This window comes from Neomonachus schauinslandi, chromosome 2, assembly GCF_002201575.2.
Source record: "Neomonachus schauinslandi chromosome 2, ASM220157v2, whole genome shotgun sequence".
Classification (NCBI taxonomy): domain Eukaryota; kingdom Metazoa; phylum Chordata; class Mammalia; order Carnivora; family Phocidae; genus Neomonachus; species Neomonachus schauinslandi.
This window is the reverse complement of record NC_058404.1, coordinates 76,109,227-76,132,560: the sequence shown is the minus strand read 5'-3', so window position 1 is coordinate 76,132,560 and position 23,334 is coordinate 76,109,227. Positions and strand designations below refer to the sequence as shown.

Below are 23,334 nucleotides of genomic sequence, written 5' to 3'. Positions count from 1 at the left end.
AGATTATGACTTATGCTGCAGATTTACAAATGGATGCAGATACAACCAAGATGTCGGAGATGGAATTCAGGCTAGCAATTGTGAAGACAATGGCTAGAATGCAGAAATCAATTAATGGCAACATAGAGTCTCTAAGGGCAGAAATGAAAGCTGAATTGGCAGAACTTAAAAATGCTATCAATGAGATCCAATCCAATCTAGATAATCTAACAGCTAGGGTAACTGAGGCAGAAGAGAGAATAAGCGACCTGGAAGACAATATAATAGACAAAAAGGGAAAAGAGGAGACCAGGGAAAAACAACTCAGAATCCATGAAAATAGAATCAGAGAAATAAGTGACACAATGAGGTGGTCCAATGTCAGAATAATTGGAATCCCGGAGGGAGTGGAGAGAGAGAGAGGACTAGAAGATGTATTTGAACAAATTGTAGCTGAGAACATCCCTAATCTGGGGAATGAAACAAACATTCAAGTCCTAGAGGCAGAGAGGACCCCTCCCAAGATCAAGGAAAACAGACCAACACCCCGGTATGTAATAGTAAAACCTGCAAATCTTAGAACCAAGGAAACCATCTTAAGGGCAGTTAGGGGGAAGAGATTCCTTACGTACAGAGGGAGGAACATCAGAATAACATCAGACCTATCCACAGAGACCTGGCAAGCCAGAAAGGCCTGGCAAGACATATTCAGGGTACTAAATGAGAAGAACACGCAGCCAAGAATACTTTATCTGGCAAGGCTTTCATTTAGAATGGATGGAGAGATGCAGAGCTTCCACGACTGGCAGAAACTGAAAGAATATGTGACCACTAAGCCGGCCCTGCAAGAAATATTAAGGGGGGTTCTATAAAAGGAGAAAGACCCCAAGTGTGATCTACAACAGAAATTTACAGGGACAGGGGCGCCTGGGTGGCTCAGTTGGTTAAGCGACTGCCTTCGGCTCAGGTCATGATCCTGGAGTCCCTGGATCGAGTCCCGCATCGGGCTCCCTGCTCAGCGGGGAGTCTGCTTCTCCCTCTAACCCTAACCCCTCTCATGTGCTCTCTCTCATTCTCTCTCTCTCAAATAAATAAATAAAATCTTTAAAAAAAAAAAAAAAAGAAATTTACAGGGACAATCTATAAAAACAACGTCTTCACAGGCAACATGATGACAATTAATTCATATCTTTCAATAATCACTCTCAACGTGAAAGGCCTAAATGCTCCCACAAAACGGCACAGGGTTGCAGATTGGATAAAAAGACAGGACCCATCCATATGCTGTCTGCAAGAGACTCATTTTGAACCTAAAGATACATCCAGACTGAAAGTGAAGGGATGGAGATCCATCTTCCATGCCAGCGGACCTCAAAAGAAAGCTGGGGTAGCAATTCTTATATCAGACAAATTAGATTTTAAACTAAAGTCTGTAATAAGAGACACAGAAGGACACTATATCATTCTTAAAATGTCTATGCAACAAGAAGGTCTAACAATTGTAAATATCTATGCCCCCAACATGGGAGCAGCCATCTACATAAGCCAACTGTTAACCAAAACAGTCATACTGATAACAATACGTTAATTGTAGGAGACCGCAATACTCCACTCTCAGCAATGGACAGATCATCTAAGCAGAAAATCAACAAGGAAACAAGAGCTTTGAATGATACATTGGACCAGATGGACCTCACAGATATTTACAGAACATTCCACCCTAAAACAACAGAATACTCATTCTTCTCGAGCGCACATGGAACCTTCTCCAGAATAGACCATATACTGGGTCACAAATCATGTCTCAACCGATACCAAAAGACTAAGATTATTCCCTGCATATTCTCAGACCACAATGCTCTAAAACTGGAACTCAATCACAAGAAAAAATTTGGCAGAAATTCAAACACTTGAGTGCTAATGTTTGGGTCAACCAGGAAATCAAAGAAGAACTTAAACAATTCATGGAAATCAATAAGAATGAAAATACATTGGTCCAAAACCTATGGGATACTGCAAAGGCGGTCCTAAGGAGGAAATACATAGCCATCCAAGCCTCACTCAAAAAAATAGAAAAATCCCGAATTCACCAACTAACTCTACACCTTAAAGAACTAGAGAAAAAGCAACAAACGATGCCTAAGCCACGCACTAGAAGAGAAATAATTAAAATTAGAGCAGAAATCAATGAATTAGAAACCAGAAACACAGTAGATCAGATCAACGAAACTAGAAGTTTGTTCTTTGAAAGAATTAATAAGATTGATAAACCACTGGCCAGACTTATCCAAAAGAGAAAGGACCCAAATTAATAAAATTATGAATGAAAAGGGAGAGATCACGACTCACACCAAGGAAATAGAAACAATTATTAGAAACTATTATCAACAACTATATGCCAATAAACTGAGCAATCTGGATGAAATGGAGGCCTTCCTGGAAACCTAGAAGCTGCCAAGACTGAAACAGAAAGAAATTGACAACCTGAATAGGCCAATAACCAGTAAGGAGATTGAAGCAGTAATCAAAAACCTCCCAAGAGTCCAGGGCCTGATGGATTCCCTGGGGAATTCTACCAAACATTCAAAGAAGAAATAACACCTATTCTACTGAAGCTGTTTCAAAAAATAGAAACAGAAGGAAAACTTCCAAACTCATTCTATGAGGCCAGGATTATCTTAATCCCCAAACCAGGCAAAGACCCCATCAAAAAGGAGAAGTTCAGACGGATATCCCTGATGAATATGGATTCCAAAATCCTCAACAAAATCCTAGCTAATAGGATCCAACAGTACATTAAAAGGATCATCCACCACGACCAAGTGGGATTTATCCCCGGGATGCAAGGGTGGTTCAACATTCACAAATCAATCAATGTGATAGAACACATTAATAAGAGGAGGGAGAAGAACCATATGGTCCTCTCAATTGATGCAGAAAAAGCATTTGACAAAATACAACATCCTTTCCTGATTAAAACTCCTCAGAGTATAGGGATAGAGGGAACATTCCTCAAGTTCATAAAATCCATCTATGAAAAACCCACAGCAATTATCATCCTCAATGGGGAAAAGCTGAGAGCCTTTCCCTTAAGATCAGGAACATGACAAGGATGCCCACTCTTGCCACTATTGTTCAACATAGTACTAGAAGTCCTAGCAACAGCAATCAGACAACAAAAAGAAATAAAAGGTATTCAAATTGGCAAAGAAGTCAAACTCTCTCTTTTCGCAGACGACATGATACTTTATGTGGAAAACCCAAAAGACTCCACCCCCAAATTACTAGAACTCATCCAGCAATTCAGTAATGTGGCATGATACAAAATCAATGCACAGAAATCAGCTGCTTTCTTATACACTAACAACGCAAATGTCAAAAGAGAAATTAGAGAAATGATTCCATTTACAATAGCACCAAAAACCGTAAGATACCTCCGAATAAACCTAACCAAAGAGGTAAAGGACCTATACTCTAGGAACTACAAAACACTCATGAAAGAAACTGAAGAAGACACAAAAAGATGGAAAAGTATTCCATGCTCATGGATCAGAAGAATAAACATTGTTAAAATGTCTATGCTACCCAGAGCAATCTATACCTTCAATGACATCCCGATCAAAATTCCAATGACATTTTTCAAAGTGCTAGAACAAACAATCCTAAAATTTGTATGGACTCAGAAAAGACCCCGAATCGCCAAGGAAATGTTGAAAAAGAAAAACAAAGCTGGGGGCGTCACATTGCCCAATTTCAAGCTATATTACAAAGCTGTGATCACCAAGACAGCATGGTACTGGCACAAAAACAGACATATAGGCCAATGGAACAGAACAGAGAGCCCCGATATGGACCCTCAACTCTATGGTCAAATAATCCTTGACAAAGCAGGAAAAAACATGCAATGGAAAAAAGACAGTCTCTTCAATAAATGGTGCTGGGAAAATTGGACAGCCACATGCAGAAGAATGAAACTCGACCATTCTCTAACACCATTCACAAAGATAAACTCAAAGTGGATGAAAGACCTCAATGTGAGACAGGAATCCATCAAAATCCTAAAGGAGAACATAGGCAGTAACCTCTTTGACATTGGCCACAGCAACTTCTTTCAAGATACATCTCCAAAAGCTCTTGAAACAAAAGCAAAAATGAACTTTTGGGACTTCATCAAGATAAAAAGCTTCTGCACAGCAAAGGAAACAGTCAACAAAACAAAGAGGCAACCCACAGAATGGGAGAAGATATTTGCAAATGACACTACAGATAAAGGGCTGGTATCCAAGATCTATAAAGAACTTCTCAAACTCAACACCCAAAAAACAAATAATCAATTCAAAAAGTGGGCAGAAGATATGAAAAGACACTTCTCTGAAGAAGACATACAAATGGCTAACAGACACATGAAAAAATGTTCATCATCATTGGCCATCAGGGAAATTCAAATCAAAACCACACTGAGATACCACCTTACACCAGTTAGAATGGCAAAAACGGACAGGGAAAGAAACAACAAATGTTGGAGAGGTTGTGGAGAAAGGGGAACCCTCTTACACTGTTGGTGGGAATGCAAGTTGGTACAGCCACTTTGGAAAACAGTGTGGAGGTTCCTCAAAAATTTAAAAATAGAGCTACCCTATGACCCAGCAATTGCACTTCTGGGTATTTACCCCATAGACACAGATGTAGTGAAAAGAAGGGCCATATGCACCCCAATGTTCATAGCAGCAATGTCCACAACAGCCAAACTGTGGAAAGAGCCGAGATGCCCTTCAACGGATGAATGGATAAAGAAGATGTGGTCCATATATACAATGGAATATTACTCAGCCATCAGAAAGGATGAATATCCAACTTTTACATCAACATGGGTGGGACTGGAGGAGATTATGCTAAATGAAATAAGTCAAGCAGAGAAAGTCAATTATCATATGGTTTCACTTATTTGTGGAACATAAGGAATAGCATGGAGGACATTAGGAGAAAGAAGGGAAAAATGAAGGGGGGGAAATAGGAGGGAGAGATGAACCATGAGAGACTATGGACTCTGAGAAACAAACTGAGGGTTCTAGAGGGGAGGGGGGAGGGGGGATTGGTTAGCCCGGTGATGGGTATTAAGGAGGGCACGTACTGCATGGAGCACTGGGTGTTATACGAAAACAATGGATCGTGGATCACTACATCAAAAACTAATGATGTAATGTATGGTGACTAACATAACATAATCAAATTAAAAATAAATAAATAAATAAAAGAAAACGCAAAAGTTTTATAAAAATAATTTATCCATGAATACTTTATTTTTTTTAAAGATTTTATTTATTTATTTGACAGAAAGAGACATAGTGAGAGCAGGAACACAAGCAGAGGAAGTGGGAGAGAGAGTAGCAGGCTTCCTGCCAAGCAGGGAGCCTGATGTGGGGCCCGATCCCAGGACCCTGGGATCATGACCCGAGCGAAGGCAGACGCTTAACGACTGAGCCACCCAGGTGCCCCTATCCATGAATACTTTAATTTCCCTTGAAAAGCTATATCTAAGGAAAGAAGTGAGTCACTGAATATATTTAAAACATCTATTCTCTAAAAGTTCTAAAAGCTGTTTAGCTGAACTATCCCACTTCCAAGATAAATGCAAGTAAGTGGAATAGACACATTATGATCTCAAAGAATTATAAACATATACAATTATAACATGCAAGGAAGAGAGAGAAGATTACAGAAGAGTAGGAGGACCCTAGGCTCGTCCTGTCCCCAGAAACACAGCTAGATAACTATCAAATCATTCTAAATACCCCAGAAATCAACCTGATGACTGACAGAACAAACTCCACAACTAAAGGGAGAGAAGAGGCCACATCGAGGAAGGTAGGAAATGTGGAGATGTGGTATAGGGGAAATCACAGATGCCGCAGAGAGGAAGGAACCATGGTCGCAGAGAAATGCAAGAGAGAGAAGAGCACACGGGGAAACATACAAAAACATTTCCCCCAAAGACACACGCTGGGAAAATGAGAGGGGCTGATTTTCTTGAGTTCTTGGAACCAGCAGGGCTTGAAAACTGGAGTTTTAAAGGTCAGTGGGCTTGGCTGGGATAGAGCCCTAAGGGTGCTGCCCTACCCCTAGAGAGAAGGCAGGCAAACAACCTGGGGGGCAAACAGCATGGACAGAATGATCTGAGGAGCACCTGGGGCACACTGGGGGGAGATTAGTAGAGTGTATCCCTGAGAAGTGGGTATTCAAGGAGATACCTCTCCAGAAAAAAGGAGCCGGCTGGCACCATTTCCCTCCCCCGCCACCTCAGCATAAACACAGAGCCACCTGCAGAAAGGAGCTCAGCCCCAACACTGGCTGCCTGACTTGCTTATAGCAAATCCCACACCCCTGCACCCTGGCACAACTGCCCTTCTCAGTCAAGCTTGCCTCAGTCCTAGCATGGTGAGACCCTCCCCCCAGCAAACCAGTGCAGATTCCTGCCCACAACACATCCCTAAAGCATGAAGCTTTAAAAGTCAGCAGACTTGCTGGGATAGAGCCCAGAGAGCAGTACACTGTTCCTGAATAGAAGACAGGCCAACAACCTGGAGGTGGACAGTGTGAAGACAGCAATCTGAAAAAAAACCCTAAGACACACAGCAGGGAGACTATTCACTCTTCTCTGAGTGCTTCCCTGATAGTGTGCAGAGATATGCCTTTGCAGAACAAAAGAGGTGGATGGTGCCATTTCCCTCCCCCCCCACCCCTCGACATAAACATAGAGCCACCTGAGGGAAGCAGCATGGACACCAGCTGCCTAACCTGCTTCACCAAGTCCACACCCTTGGCTCTGATGGCATTGCCCTTCTCAGTCAAGCTTGCCTCAGTCACAGCAGGGCAGGCCACTTCCCCAAAAGAACAGCAAAAAACCCTGTCCACGCCATGTCTCCCGACCAGAGAATTCTACAGGGCTCCAGTTCTAGTGGAAGTAGTATCAGGTCTCATTTAACAAGCAGACCAGAGCACACCTAGTTAAAACTTGCCACATTCTGACCAAGGACCAAACACTGCCACTTCAGGCAAGGAGAGTCTCCGCAAATAACTGGCCTAAAGGATAGAGCAGTCAAAACACAGTAGCAAAGTGCACACAGCACACACCAGAGACATTCCCTGCAGCACCAGACCCTGGACACTAAAGGACTTCTTCATAAAGCCATTACTCTCAAGAGCAGGAAACATAACGGGCTTTTCTAACATATATAAGAAGGCAGAGACTTAGATAAAATGCCAAGACTGAGACATTCATCATAAATGAAAGTACAAGATAAGGTCCCAGACAGAGATCTAAGGGAAACAGATATAAGTAATGTGTCTCGGAGAATTTAAAGTAACAATCATAAGGATACTTGCTGGACTTGAGAAAAGAATGGAAGACTTCAGGGAGATAATTAATGTAGAGATAAAAGAGTTAAAAAAGGGGGGCACCTGGGTGGCTCAGATGGTTAAGCGTCTGCCTTCAGCTCAGGTCATGATCCCAGGGTCCTGGGATCGAGTCCCGCATCGGGCTCCCGACTCAGCGGGGAGCCTGCTTCTCCCTCTGACCCTCTCCCCTCTCATGCTGTTTCTCTCTCGCTCGCTCTCTAAAAAATAAATAAATAAAATCTTAAAAAAAAAAAAAAAAAACCATCTAGGGAAGGAAAAAAAAGAAAAAGAGGGAAGCAAATGCTAAGAGACTCTTAATGATAGGGAACAAACTGAGGGTTGATGGAGGGAGGTGGGTGGGGGATAGGCTAAATGGGTGATGGGTATTATGGAGGGCACTTGTTACGATAAGCACTGGGTATTATATGTAAGTGATGAATCACAAGATTCTACTCCTGAAACCAATATTACACTGTGTGTTAACTAACTAGAATTTAAATAAAAATTTGGAAAGAAAAAAAATTAAAAATCAAGACCCATCTATACGCTGCCTACAAGAGACTCATTTTAGACCTAAAAACACCTGCAGAATGAAAGTGAGAGGATGGAGAAACATTTATCATGCAAATAGACATCAAAAGATGCCAGAATAGCAATACTTAATATCAGACAAACTAGACTTTAAGCCAAAGACTATAACAAGAGATGAAGAAGGGCGTTATATCATAATAAAGGGGACAACCCAACAAGATCTAACAATTGTAAATATTTATGCACCCAACATGGGATCACCCAAATACATAAAACAATTAATAACAAACATAAAGAAACTAACTGATAATAATACAATAATAGTCGGAAACTTTAACACCCTTCTTACATCAATGGAGAGATCATCTAAGGAAACAATGACTTTGAATGGCACACTAGACCAGATGGACTCAACATATACATTCACCATTCCATCAACATTCCATCCTAAAGCAGAATACACATTCTTTTCAAGTGCACATGGGACTTCCTCCAGAATACATCACATACTAGGTCACAAATCAGGCCTCAACAAGTACAAAAAGACTGAGATCGGGCGCCTGGGTGGCTCAGTTGGTTAAGCAACTGCCTTCGGCTCAGGTCATGATCCTGGAGTCCCGGGATCGAGTCCCGCATCGGGCTCCCTGCTCAGCAGGGAGTCTGCTTCTCCCTCTGACCTTCTTCCTTCTCATGCTCTCTGTCTCTCATTCTCTCTCTCTCAAATAAATAAATAAAATCTTTAAAAAAAAAAAAAAAAGACTGAGATCATACCATGCATATTTTCTGACCACAATGTTATAAAACTTAAAGTCAACCACAAGAAAAAGTGTGGAAAGACCACAAATACATGGAGGTTAAAAAACATGCTACTGGGGTGCCCGGGTGGCTCAGTCATTGAGTGTCTACCTTCGGCTCTGGTCATGATCCCAGGGTCTTGGGATCGAGCCCCGCATCGGGCTCCCTGCTCGGCAGGAAGCCTGCTTCTCCCTCTCCCACTCCCCCTGCTTGTGTTCCCTCTCTCGCTGTCTCTGTCGGATAAATAAAATAAAATCTTTTTAAAAAAAATAAAGAAAAAAAACATGCTACTAAACAATGAATGGGTCAACCAGGAAACCAAAGAAGAAACAAAAATTGGTACTAAGAGGAAAATATATAGCAATACAGGCCTACCTTAATAAGCAAGAAAAATACAAATAAACAAACTGAACTTACCCCTAAAGGAGCTAGAAAAAGAACAACATATGAAGCCAAAAGCCAGGAAAAGAAAGGAAATAATACAGATTAGAGCAGAAATAAATGATATAGAAACTAAAAAACAACAGATCAATGAAACCACGAGTTGGTTCTTTGAAAATATTAATAAAATTGATAAACCCCTAGCCAGACTTATCAAACAGAAAAGAGAAAGGACCCTAATAAATAAATTCACAAATGAGAGAGGAGAAATAACAACCAACACCACAAAATAGAATTATAAGAGAATATTATGAAAAACTATGTGCCAAAAAATTAGACAACCATAAACTACCAAAACTGAAACAGGAAGAAATACAAAACTAGAAAAGACTGATAACCAGCAAAGATATTGAATCAGTAATAAAAAATCTCCCAAGAAACAAAAGTCCAGGGCCAGATGGATTCACAGGTGAATTTTACCAAACATTTAAAGAAGAGTTAATACCTATTCTTCTCAAACTATTCCAAAAAATAGAAATGGAAGGAAAACTTATAAATTCATTTTATAAGGCCAACATTACCCTGATACCAAAACCAGATAAAGACTTGACTAAAAAAGAGAACTACATGCCAATATCCCTGATGAACATGGATACAAAAATTCTCAATAAAATACTAGCAAACTGAAACCAACAGTACATTAAAAGAATCATTCACCACAATCGAGCAGGATTTACTCTTGGGCTGCAAGGGTGGTTCAATATTCACAAATCAATCAAAAGGATACACATTAATAAAAGAAAGGATAAGAACCATATGATCCTGGGGCACCTGGATGGCTCAATCAGTTAAGCACTAGACTCCTGATTTCGGCTCAGGTAATAATCTCAGGATTGTGAGATCAAGCCCCATGTCGGGCTCCACGCACAGCGGGGAGTCTGCTTGAGATTCTCTCTCTCCCACTCCCTCTGCCACTCCTCCCCCTCATCTCTCTCGTTCTCTCTCAAATAAATAAATCTCTTAAAAAAAAAAAAAAAGAACCGTATGATCCTTTCAATGGATGCAGAAAAAGCATTTGACAAAGTACAACATCCTTTCATGACAAAAACACTCAAAGCAAGGTTAGAGGGAATATATGTCAACATAATGAAGGCCATATATGAAAACCCACAGCTAATATCATCCTCGATGGGCCAAAATTGAAAGCTTTTCCTCTACAGTCAGAAACAAGACAGGGATGTGCACTCTCACCTCTGTTATTTAACACAGAAATGGAATTCCTAGCCACAGTAATCAGACAACGCAAAAAAATAAAAGGCATCCAAATAGGAAAGGAAAAAGTCAAACTTCCACTATTCGCAGATTACATGATACTCTATACAGAAAACCCAAAAGATTCCACCAAAAATTACCAAAAGTGATAAACAAACTCAGTAAGGCCATGGGATACAAAATCAATGTACAGATATCTGTTGCATTTCTATACACCAATAATGAAGCTGCAGAAAGAGAAACTAAGGAATAAAACCCATTTACAAATGCACCAAAAACGGTAAGATACCTAGGAATAAACTTAGCCTAAGGTGTAAAAGATCTATACTTGAAAACTATCAAACACTGATGAAAGACACTGAAGATGACACAAAGAAATGGAAAAACATTCCATGCTTATGGATTGGAAGAAAAAATATTGTTCAAATGTCTATACTACCCAAAGCAATCTACAGATTTAATCTAATCACCATCAAAAAACCAACTGCATTTTTCACAGAGCTAGAACAAAGAATCCTAAAATTTGTATGGAACCACAAAAGACCCTAAATAGTCAAATCAACCTTGAAAATGAAAAGCAAAGCTGGAAGCATCACAATTCCGGACTTCAAGTTATATTACAAAGCTGTGGTTATCAAAACAGCAGATCTGTTTTGGTGCTGACACAAAAATACACACATAGATCAATGGAACAGAAAAGAAAACCCAGAAATGAACCCACACAAATCAAAACTATAATGAGATACGACCTCACACCTTCAGAATGGCTAAAATCAACAACACAAGAAAGAACAAGTATTGGCAAGGATGTGGAGAAAGGGGAACCCTCTTGCACTGTTGGTGGGAATGCAAACTGGTGCGCTCACTCTGGAAAACAGTATGGAGGTTCCTCAGAAAGTTAAAAATAGAACTACCTTACAATCCAGCAATTGCACTACTAGGTATTTACACAAAGAATACAAAAATACTAATTCAAAGGGATACGTGTGCCCTGATGTTCATAGCAGAATTATCTACAATAGCCAAATTATGAAAAGATCTCAAATGTCCATCCATTGATGAACGGATAAAGATGTGGTGTACACACACACACACACACACACACTGGAATAGTACTCAGTCATCAAAAAGAATGAAATCTTGCCATTTGCAACGCCATGGATGGAGCTACAGAGTATCATGCTAAGCTAAGTAAGTCCAAGAAAAACAAATACCATAAGATTTCATGCATTTGGGGAATGTAAGAATCCGAACAAATGATCATAGGGGAAAAAAAGAGACAGGCAGATGGAGAAATGAACTCTTAACTATACAGAACAAACTGATGGTTACCAAAGGGGAGGAGGGCAGGAGGATGTGTTAAATAGGTGATGGGAATTAAGGAGTACACTTGTCACGATGAGCACCAGGTGATGTATGGAATTGCTGAATCACTAAATTGTACACCTGAAACTAACATTACACTGCATGTTAACTAACTGGAATTTCAACTAAAAGAAAAACAATGTTAACAGGAAACAATCATAATATGCATTTCAAAAAAGTTAACCTCATAAGACTGCTTCTTATATTAAAGGCAAATTATAGGCTCAATGTCAAGAGAATAAAGTTTTTCTGGAAAGCTTCAAATCTAAAATGCTTAGTAAGGAAAAATTATAGAGGAAAACAATACCAAGCAATAAACTTTCCAAAGAAAGCTGTGTATTGTGTGTAAAATATTCAAATATTACAAATGTCCTTTTAAAACACTCTTTTCTTTCTGCAGATATTACCTGACTACTACATAGGGCCTAACAAGCAAATAAGATATTATGAGAAACAAAATAAAAATAACAAAAAAAAATCTCAGAAAAAGAACAGGCTGAAATATCTTCAAAAAAATTTTTGCTAGTAAGAAGCAGACGAATGTAATATGAAGAGGTAAAAAAGCTTCCATAAATAACATATACACATTATACAATGCACTCCTATAACATTTCAAAACACTACAGATATTACTAGCAATGTCTTATTTCAACTATATTAAACTGATTAACAGCTTATAAGAATGCTGAAACTAAAAAAAAAGAGAGAGAGAATGCTGAAACTGATATAATTTGGAAACTCCCAAATCAGGAGAACTTGCCGCAAAGTTTTAAAGAGTTATTCTCATTCTATTCACCAGGTGCAAAAGAAACACCCTTTGGGGCAATGCAAGGCTGAAGAAAGATATTCAGTAAGATAGAAAGTGAAAGTGTCACACATAAATATCTATTGGAGAATGCATTAATAAATTCTAAAGACAACATGTTCAAAAGAACTAGGTTCTTACTCCATTGTTGCCCCAAGCTATAAATGGACAGCCTTCTTCTTTGAGCCTGTATTTCTTCACCTCTAAAACAGGAAAAAGTAACACGAATAACTGCTGTAAGGAATAAGTTAAGTTGTGCAAAGAAGTTTCTACCTAACAATGAACCTGTCAGGGCTGTTTACACGGCTGTATTTTCTGGAAGCCAAGGAAAAAACTCCAAGTGATATCCTCATTAAAATTTACTTACTGCAGCACTCTTTCCTGGGAAGTTGAAAAAGGCATCAGGACCATACTTCTGAGGCATATGCTTTAACACAGACAGCAACTTCCCAGCATGTGGAGGCTATGAAAATAATCAACAACTCATTAAACACATATTCACCATAAAACAAAAATACTTATTTTTAATATACTCATACTTTAATATACCCAAGAATAACCAAAAATGCTGTTAGCTAAAAGCATATTATTTTCACTATCTTAAAGGTACTCTATGCCATTTTTGTAATATGATAGAACATATGAGGTATTTGATAAATATGGGCCAATATCACCTGACACCTGAAACTTCTCCATACTGCAGCAAAAATAATGTTTTAAAATTACAAACTGTATCAACCCACCACCCATCCCTCTTTAAAACACTTTTTAATTTCACAAATAATGCTTACTATATTACACTGTTAAAGACTGTTTTCAAAGAAACAATAAAAATATTTTAACCTTAAAACCATCCAGGAGGTGGTACTCTGAGACAGAGGAACATGTCCAAGGTCACACAGGTAGCAAATGGCAAGGCTGGGATCAGAACTCAGTCTGACTTGAGAGTCCATACTTTTAACCACTACACTTTTACCTTTCTATTATGCTATCTCTCAGGTAGCTTCCCACTGCCTTTAAAATAAAGACCGGGCGCCTGGGTGGCTCAGTTGGTTAAGCGACTGCTTTCGGCTCAGGTCATGATCCTGGAGTCCCTGGATCGAGTCCCGCATCGGGCTCCCTGCTCGGCAGGGAGCCTGCTTCTCCCTCTGACCCTCCCCCCTCTCATGTGCTCTCTCTCTCTCATTCTCTCGGTCTCAAATAAATAAATAAAATCTTAAAAAAATAAAATAAAATAAAGACCAAAAGCCTTAACACAGCCCACAAGATACTCGATCTACCTCAACCTCACTAGCTTCATTCTGCATTTCCATCTTCCCCTCTCTTTGCACTCCATCCACAAAGCCTCTCTGCCTTCTTCCCACAACAGGGCCTGAGTACAAACTATTCCTTGTGCTTAAAATGTTCCCACTAGGCCTACTTCCCTCCCCTCTTAACTAAATAAATCTTACCCATCTTTTAGAGCTCATCTTAAAGGTCACTTTCTCATAGCAGTGTTCCCTGACCTCTAGACTGGATCCAATCTCCCTGTCATATTTCATTCTACAATATTACCTTTACTATATAGCATATAAAAAAGTTGTAACATTACATTTATTTAATGCCTCTTTGACCCACAAGTCTCCTCTAATACACGAAACAACAGCTAAAATGAAAAGGCTTATTTACAAGGAAAAGTAAAGATCATCTATACATTATCATTTTAATCAGTTTATAAGCAAACAGGATATCAGTACATTCTTCTTCATTAAAAGTTCTAAACAGGGTCAACTACAAGTGAAATCACTGGCTTGCCTTCATCTTATTTGGTATCTGCTCTATTTATTAAATGTCTAAAAGAGTCCAGCAATCTTTTACCTAAATGTTAAGTGGAGAGCTTTATTCTTTTTTTTTTTTTTTTAAGATTTTATTTATTTGTCAGCGAGAGAGAGAGAGAGAGAGAGAAAGAACACGAGCACGCGCGTAAGGAGGGGGAGCAACAGGCAGAGGGAGAAGCAGGCTCCTCGCTGAGCAGGAAGCCCGATATGGGACTCAATCCCAGGACCCTGAGAGCTTTATTCTTAAGTGACCAAGAAATTTTCAGTTAGCCACATTGCTCAATTATAAAAGTGTAATAACAAGTAACTACAATCACACTGAATTTTTAAAATAAATTCCAAAATGAAATAACTAAAAATAACTCTGCAGTCAAAAGTAAAAATACAATATTACAGCATTTCCATCTGGAGAACCATTCCACAAATGTCTGAGGTTGTTTTTTTTTTTTTTTTTCAGTTTTATGGGGTTTTTTTTTAAGATTTTATTTTTAGGTAATCTCTACACCCAATGTGGGGCTCGAACTCACAACCCTGAGATCAAGAGTTGCATGCTCTACCAACTGAGCCAGCCAGGCGCCCCAAGGCCTTGCTTGTTTTATTAACAGCTCATTGTTTTCTCCCTTTATGCCCTAAACCTATTCCTCATTCTACTCCCAGTCACATAAGCAACTGTATAAACATACTTAATCTTTTTATGTGTTCCTTCAAAAATGTTTTTGTGTGACTGTACTTATAATTTAAATGATGTTGGGTTAGACATATGTTTCTTTCTTCCTGCTTCCTGCATCTATTCATATTAACTTTTGCATCGATTCTAACTGCTATATAATAATCTATTCTATGCATCCAGTACATTTTACCTATCTACTCTAATGATAAGCCCCCATGGTGACAATTCACTGCCACCAAAAATAATGCTTCATTGAACATCCCCATGTGTATTTCCTTATGAAACTGAGAATTTCATGGAACATGTACTCAGAAGCAAATTACCAAGTCACTGGATATGGGTATAATTTATGTGACTGAGTAGTGGTAGATTACTTGAGGTTGGCTAATGAGTGTTCACTCCAGCCACTAACATATAGGTTCAAAATAACTATATGCCTTTTTTTGTAAGTGATAAATCACTAAATTCTACTCCTGACACCAATATTACACTATATCTAACTCACTAGAATTTAAATGAATATTTGAAAGAAAAAAAGATGGGATTTGAAATAGACAAATCAAAATAATGTATGTAACTACTGTAATCTAACATTTATGTAATATAACCCTCAGAACTTAGATGCAATCACCAAGCCATGATAATTATAATTATGCTTCAATATTCTAATGTGCCCACCGTAGCAAGTGACAGGGAGGAAGACATCAATCCCATCAATTCTGTCATTTAAGCATAGCCATGTTCCTTTTTGATTTAAAGAATTCTGTTTTAAGCTAGTTTCTTTTTTTTTTTTTTTTTAAGATTTTATTTATTTGACACAGAGAGAGAGAGCAAGAGCAGGAATACAAGCAGGGGGAGTGGGAGAGGGAGAAGCAGGCTTCCTGCGGAGCAGGGAGCCCGATGTGGGACTCGATCCCAGGACCCTGGGATCATGACCTGAGCGGAAGGCAGATGCTTAACGACTGAGCCACCCAGGTGCCCCTAAGCTAGTTTAAAAGTAGGCTATGGTCTCTCTTGTGCTATCATTACTACCATTAGTGTGAAAACAGTTCCAAAATATAATTAGTGAATCAAATAATTTTGTTTCAACTACTGATGCAAAGACTTAACTTGCTGAAACAAAGCAAAGCTGCAAATCAGCTAATAAATATAAATGCTGACCCCACCAAAAAAAAATTAAATAAAATAACCCTATTCCACAATTATATTTGCTATTATCCAACTTTATAATCCTCAATACTAATAGACATAAGGTGACATATCAATATTGTTTTAATTTGAACATCTCTAGTTATTAGTGATTTTGTGTTTATTTGATTGTGGGGTTTCTATCTCTATAAATAAACATCTATTCATATCCTCTGCTATTTTCTCAGAGTTTTCTATATTCACCAACAAAAATGTATTAATTATATATTCACAATAAATACACTGAATAGAATCAAAACTAAAATGAAACCAGCATATAGACCGTCCTTGACTTCTGACAGTTCAACTTACGACTTTACTTCACAATGGTGTGAAAGCTATATGCATTCAGTAGAAATAGTACTTTGAAGTTTGATCTTTTCCCAGGCTCAAAATATGCAATATGCAGTACAATACTCTTATGACACTGGGCAGTGGCAGCAAGCCACAGATCCCAGTCAGCCACAAAATCACAAAGGTAAAAAACTGATATACTTACAACCATTCTGTACCCACACAACTATTCTGTTTTGCACTTTCAATACAGTATTCAATAAGTTACATAAGATATTCAACACTATACTATAAGATAGGTTTTGTGTTACATGACTTTGCCCAACTGTAGGCCAATGTAAGTGTTTTGAGCACATTTAAGATAGGTTAGGCTAAGCTATGTTGTTTGGTAGGGTAGGTTTATTAAATGCATTTTCAACTTTTGACATTTTCAATTTACAATGGGTTTATCAGGATGGAACCCCACTGTAAGTTGAAGAAGATCTGTACTTCCTCTTCTTGACATGATACACTAACAGGACCTAGACTTATCAAAGCACCATAAACAACCAGAATACTGGATAAAATGTATGAAACATACATTTTACATGTTTTTTAGACATGGAAGAAGAGGTAGCGCAAGACTGTTATACTTGAGAAAAAGGAAACAAAATGAGCCGTGAGATTACCAGACTTTCTACCAGGATGCAATTTCTATCACTGCACAGGAAGAGGGAAACAAAATAGAACTTGAAGGTCTCATTGACTTGATGGAATATGGGTAGTCTGAGGTAGATAAAAGCTTCAAGGCAGAGTACTACAGAGAAAAGAGCTATGCAGACAGGAAGCTCCAGAAATCTGTACTGCCTCCTTGGCTTAATATCAAACTATTCAAACCTACCATAAAACTGAACAAGGTGAGGCCAAGATATTAACACCTATAAGTCAAAGAATTCCCACAGCTACTATACAGCCAGAAATTGTTTGAGACACTACTAGGCACTATGTAGAGACCACGGTGTTACACTACCTCTTATCCCATACCTGAGACTTAGGGTCATTCACTGAGACCCTAAAAGAATCAGGCCTCAATAAGGAGGCTAAACTAGACCTAGAATAACAGCCAATCTGGACCTGACCAAAAGAAAACTTTTAAACTAGCCTGGAAGGGTAAAGTGATCCACAAATAATTTATCTGCCTGCAAAAACAGTCTAACAATCTGAAAAGGGATATGACAAAATCCAGCACTCAACAAGGAACAATTCACTATATCTAATATCACTCGATCTAAAATCACTAGCATTAGAAGGAAAATATGACCTGTCAGCAGAAGCAAAATCAGTGAGTAAAAAATTGATCTAGAAAATGACAAATAAATAAATAAATAAATAAAAAGAAAATGACAAAGATGATAGACTCAGTAGATAATAACATGAAATCAACTATTATTACTATTATTATTATAAATATGCTCAACAGTCCCAAGGATTTAAAGGAAAACATGAACATAATGAGGAAAAACAGAAGATACTAAAAAGAACTAAAGAGATTTTTTTAGAAATAAAAAAATCTGAAATCTGAAAATTTTAATGGATAGAATCAACACACTGCAGAAGAGCAATTACCTTAAAAATACAGTAACAAAAGCAATCTAAAATGAAGCACAAAGAGAAAAAGCTAAAAAAAAAAAAGTGAAAAGATCTGAGTGACCTACCAGACATTATCAAGAGAGCTAACATACATGTAATTAGAGTCCCAAAAAAGGAGGGAGGGACAAGAAAATGATATTTAAAGAAATAATGACCAAAATATTTCCAAATTTGCTGAAAATTATATTATAAACACACAGATACCAGAACTGTAATAAGAATAAACACAAGGTAAACCATACCAAGAAACAATAAAACTGCCAAAAATCAATAATGAAATCTTTTTTTTTTTAAGTAAGCTCCACACCCAACACATGGGGCTTGAACTCAAGACCCTGAGATCAAGAGTCGCATGTCCTACCAACTGAGCCAGCCAGGCACCCCCAATGATGAAATCTTAAAAGTAGCCAGAAAGCTAAAGCTTGATAAAAAGAAGCTTGAATCTAACCACTTTAACACAATAAACTAGAGTGTACAATTGCAACGCACCAATTTAAATATATTTCAACAGAGCTAGATTAAGGATCAGCTGTGGCTAAGCAGTGCTGTGGGCAATGATCTCTAAAGGGCACTAAAATAAGCCTAGAAACGCAACAAAAATGGAGAAAATATTTATTAGTATTCCTCTAAGAAGTAAGTAACCAAGTGGTAGGAAGAAACAGTTTGTTAATGCACCCGGAGTTTAAAATAAGTTGACCACTACTGCCATTTATTGAAAAGGACCACTAAATTGAATCTGTGGAGGGTGGATCCAATTAACTGCACAGCTTGTGTTCACTGAGTGGGTTATTCAAGTTTAAGGGCGACAGCTAAACTACTCAGGTCAATAAAGAATCTAGGTGCTGCTACCAAACACTCTTCCTTCTCTATCCTTACCCTTTTCCTCTAATAAATGTTAAATGTATATTTGAAGACTAAGAGTTTGAAGAAGGGCCAAGTTTTAGCCTGCCTGGAACACCCAGTTCTCTTACTCTGCACCTGTGTCAGGTCATGGCAAAAGTAGCTGTACAGACCTAAACGCTATTTTAATTTATCTCTTCCCTTCAATTTTACATTTACCCCGGTAGAATAATAACAGTTGCTTAAAAGCCACTAATGTGTTTGAGGAGAGGAATACTTTCAAATATCAAAGGGTACTCATTTTTTTTACCCATTGTCCTTTATTTCCTTGAAGTTTACTGAAGAATAGCTTTAGTTCTCGAACGGTCAAATTATAGCTAGCCAGCACTCCCAACATGTCAACTAAAAGATCTGGAAACAAAAGAAAACAATAAAACAATCAATTTATATTTCTTCAATGATTAAAATATACTGTGCTTATTTAAGAGTTTGAACACTCAAGTTCCACACATGGTAGATACTCAAATATTTCTGAAATAAATATTATGAAATAAGAGAAATACAGTATTTAAGAATCAAACTTTATTTCTTCACATCCACTGTACTACAGAAAAAAATCATACCTGCTATCATATTGTCAACTTTTTCAATTTTCCCGAGCACTTTCTCAACAAGGCCTACTTCAGTACAGACTTGAAGATTTCGTATGCTTTTCTTCAGAATCGCTGTAAACATGCTCCAGACTTCTGCTTGGCAAGTAATGTCACATTTTTCTAGTAGGTCCACCATGCAGATGATACTCTCACCTTCTTGGATAATGAAATTCATTTCCAAATCAAACTGCCCTCCTACCAGCTTCCAAAAAGGGGGGAAAAATTAAAAACATTAGTGCTTTTTCGATATAACTAAAGCACACTCCTAACCAGTAACTACCCATACACAGTATTCTCTACCCTCTACAACAAAAGGGTCCATAAACACACACACACAGCTCTAAAAAATAAAGATTCTAAAGAAACCTTCAAGTTAAGATAGCACAAAGTCAAGTAAGACTTACAATATAAAAATGGAAATATTTTTCAACAGAAACAAATACAGGATGTCTTTGGTAAATCACTATCTACTGCCCTGATACCAATAAAGATCTCACTTTTAGCTCTATTAACTGCTTCTAATTCAGTATTTATGAATTATAAACTCTGTGAACTATCCACAGCAACCTAGAAGTGCTTTGCTGCTTATACAAAATACCAGCTCACAACAGAAATGAAAAGCTAAAATAATGCTCTGAGTGGACACAGACCTTAGAGTTCATATTTGCCAAATTCCTAGTTTATTTTACCTACCGATTTTAATACCCTTCCTTCCCTGTCAATAACTAGGATAACTTAAATATAATCATACACCCAAAGAAGTAATCAAGAAAATTTATTTCATTGATACTATCAAAAAACCCATCCAGAGAAAGATATACTGACCTATCCCCACAACGCCATCTCACCCACAGCATCCTCCCACAGAGGAGAGTTTTTTAAATTTTAACTAATCCCAAGAGTTTAAAAGAATTAAAATACTTTTAGAATTACCTTTGCAGAGCTATCTTTATCAACTAGATTTCTAAAAGATACCTGTCAGAAATACTACATACATGATTCATCTACACTCTTGTCCTTCTGAAATTTCACTATGCATTCCTAAACCCAAAAAGTGGTCAGGAAGTAGGAGAAAGTGAACTTTACAAAACAAAAGCCAACAGCTCATAAAAGAATAACAGACACAACCAAATATAGTTTACACCAGAAAAGCAGGGAAAGTTCAGAATTAGAAAATCAATTAAAACTCCTTGTAGCCAAGGACTGATATCTCCCAGGTTCTACCAAAGATACGCAGTGGCAAGAGAAAGGAAAAATGGAAAAATGAACAACATGAGGCAGCATCTGCATGTAGGGAGATAGGAATTCCTGGCTAGTGCAGTGGTAAAAGCATTTGATTCTTCTGGGAAAGCTCTGGCAGAGATTTTAGCGTACAGTTCTTTGTATCATCAGGAACATTTAGCATAAGCAAAGGAGAGCTGGGTTTCTGCTAAAAGAGCCCCTTGGTGTCATTGGGCCAATTCTCCTAGCTACATGGTCGTGGCTATAAAGTACACGTTTAGTTCCCCAGTCCACCCAAAAATTCTGTTAAATATGTAAAAATTCTTTTTTTTATTTGGTTGTGTGAATATTATCTGCTTGTCCTGTCTTTAACTTTTCATCCTGAAATAATTTCAAATATTCAAAAAGTTGCAAAATAGTGTAGAATTCCTGTATACCCTTTATCCAGCTTCCCCAAATGAGTATATTATATAATCATAATAAAATCATTAAAACCATAAACTTAACATTGATAAATACTACTGACAAATCTATAGATCTTACTCAAATGTTGCCACTTGTCACACTAGAGTCCTTTTTCTGATCCATGATCAGCATCCCTTTGGTCTTCTCCATACTGAGACCGTTGCACAGGCCTTCTTTGACTTTCATGATTTTGATGCTTTTGAAGCATATTTACCAGATATTTTATAGACTCTTCCACTATGGAAGTTTTTTTCAAGTTTAAATTCAGGTTATGCATTTTTAGCAAAAGTATTCCAGAAGTGATGTATGTCCTTAGCATATCATTTCAATGGCACCTAATATAAATATGCCAAACTACTGGTAAAGTTAGCTTTGATCACCTGTTTAAGATGGTCAGATTTTTTTCCATTTTAAAGTTACAACAGGGGCGCCTAGGTGGCTCAGTTGGTTAAGCGTCTGCCTTCGACTCAGGTCATGATCTCAAGGTCTTGAGATCGAGCCCCGCATCAGGCTCCCCACTCAGCAGGGGAGTCTGCTTCTTCCTCTCCTTCTCCCTGCTCGTGCGCTCTCTCTCTCACTCTCTCAAATAAATAAATAAAATCTTTAAATAAATAAAGTTACTATATTTCATATTTAAATCATTATATATCTGTGGAAAACACCTTAAGACTATGCAAGTAACTTGTTTCTCGTCATACTTTTCACAACAAAATCCAATAGCTCATAAAAGAGTAAGACACAACCAAATAGTTTATTCCAGTTTTATGCATCCATAAATGGATCTTAAGTTTTAAGATCCATTAATGGATCTTACCTGTAACTATTATTACTGTGGCATTGCTAAATGGTGGTTTTATATTTCCATCATACTTTATTATTATTTGTAATAATAAAGTATAAAGTCTTGTAAAAGACTTCCTTTAATAATAAAATATATCAATCACACCTGAAAAGCCAGCATCATGCTCGCATAGGAAAACTGGAATGAGTCTCATGAAAGTCAGACACAAGGTTAGAATGTGACTTTCATCACTATCATTTGATATTATTCTGGAGGCACAGAAGATACATTTAGTCAAAAGGCAGCAACATATAAATACCAGAATGGAGGAATTTAAATTATAATTACTTTGAGATGATGTGATATATATCTGGAAAACCAAGTACTTCAACTGAAAAATTACCATAAATGAGAAAAATATTTGGTATTGGAACTACTGACACAGTTACCAATATAAGTCAATCTCCTCTTGAAAAAGCTAGGTAGGTAGGTAGGTGGATAGGAAGGTAGGTAGACATATAGATAGATAGATAGACAGACAAACCTAAAAGGAATTATGTTAAATAGAAGAAGCCACACACAAACAGCTACCTTAACAACTAGAAATTTATCCTACAGATACATTTAGGTAATGATGTTGGATACAAAAACTTCATTGTAACATACTTTGAACAGAAAATAAAAGCAACAATCCCCCCAAAAAACATTATCAGGTAATAGTTAATAAAGTCATATATGACTATATAATAGAATATGATGCAGCCAATGAAAAGAATGAGGCAGCTCCATCTGACATGAAAAAAATCTCTAAAATACATTACTTAAATGAGAATATCAAGATGGAAAAAAGTGTGGTGAACGGTAGGCTACAATATAAATGTAAAACATGAATATACATAGGCATATACATAAGAGTGATACACAAGAAACTAAATAGTGATTGCCTCTGAAAAGGCAACTGAGCATCTGGGGGGAAAGAGAAAAGGGAGAGTTCTTAGTAGATACATGTTTGGACATACCCACACAGGTCTAAACAGGTCAAAAATCTAGTTGCAACTAATTTAGGAGACCTTACCTTCACCCTAATATTACTTACATCAATCTTCCATTTTAATCTGTTTATTTCCACCAGTAACCACCCTTACAAGAAGCTACAGAATTAATTTTTGAAAGTAATTTCCAAAAAACCCCAAATATTTCACCAGCTTTTAAATTGAGTTTACAGTGTGAGAGCAGTATCCAGACAGGTGTTT

At 37.7% G+C, this 23,334-nt stretch overlaps 1 protein-coding gene across 4 annotated transcripts in view; it reads right to left on the bottom strand.

Moving 5' to 3' along the window:
• The window catches only part of LRBA (LPS responsive beige-like anchor protein), a 762,450-nt gene that overhangs the window by 653,951 nt on the left and 85,165 nt on the right, over positions 1-23,334 (bottom strand). For all 4 annotated transcript variants that reach the window (XM_044912877.1, XM_044912874.1, XM_044912875.1 and 1 more), the window contains exons 2-4: positions 19,585-19,816; positions 19,272-19,372; positions 12,891-12,986 (exon numbers count right to left, since the gene is read on the bottom strand). In XM_044912877.1, coding sequence (XP_044768812.1) covers positions 12,891-12,986; positions 19,272-19,372; positions 19,585-19,816 — 429 coding nt within the window. The remainder of the gene's footprint in view (positions 1-12,890; positions 12,987-19,271; positions 19,373-19,584; positions 19,817-23,334) is intronic.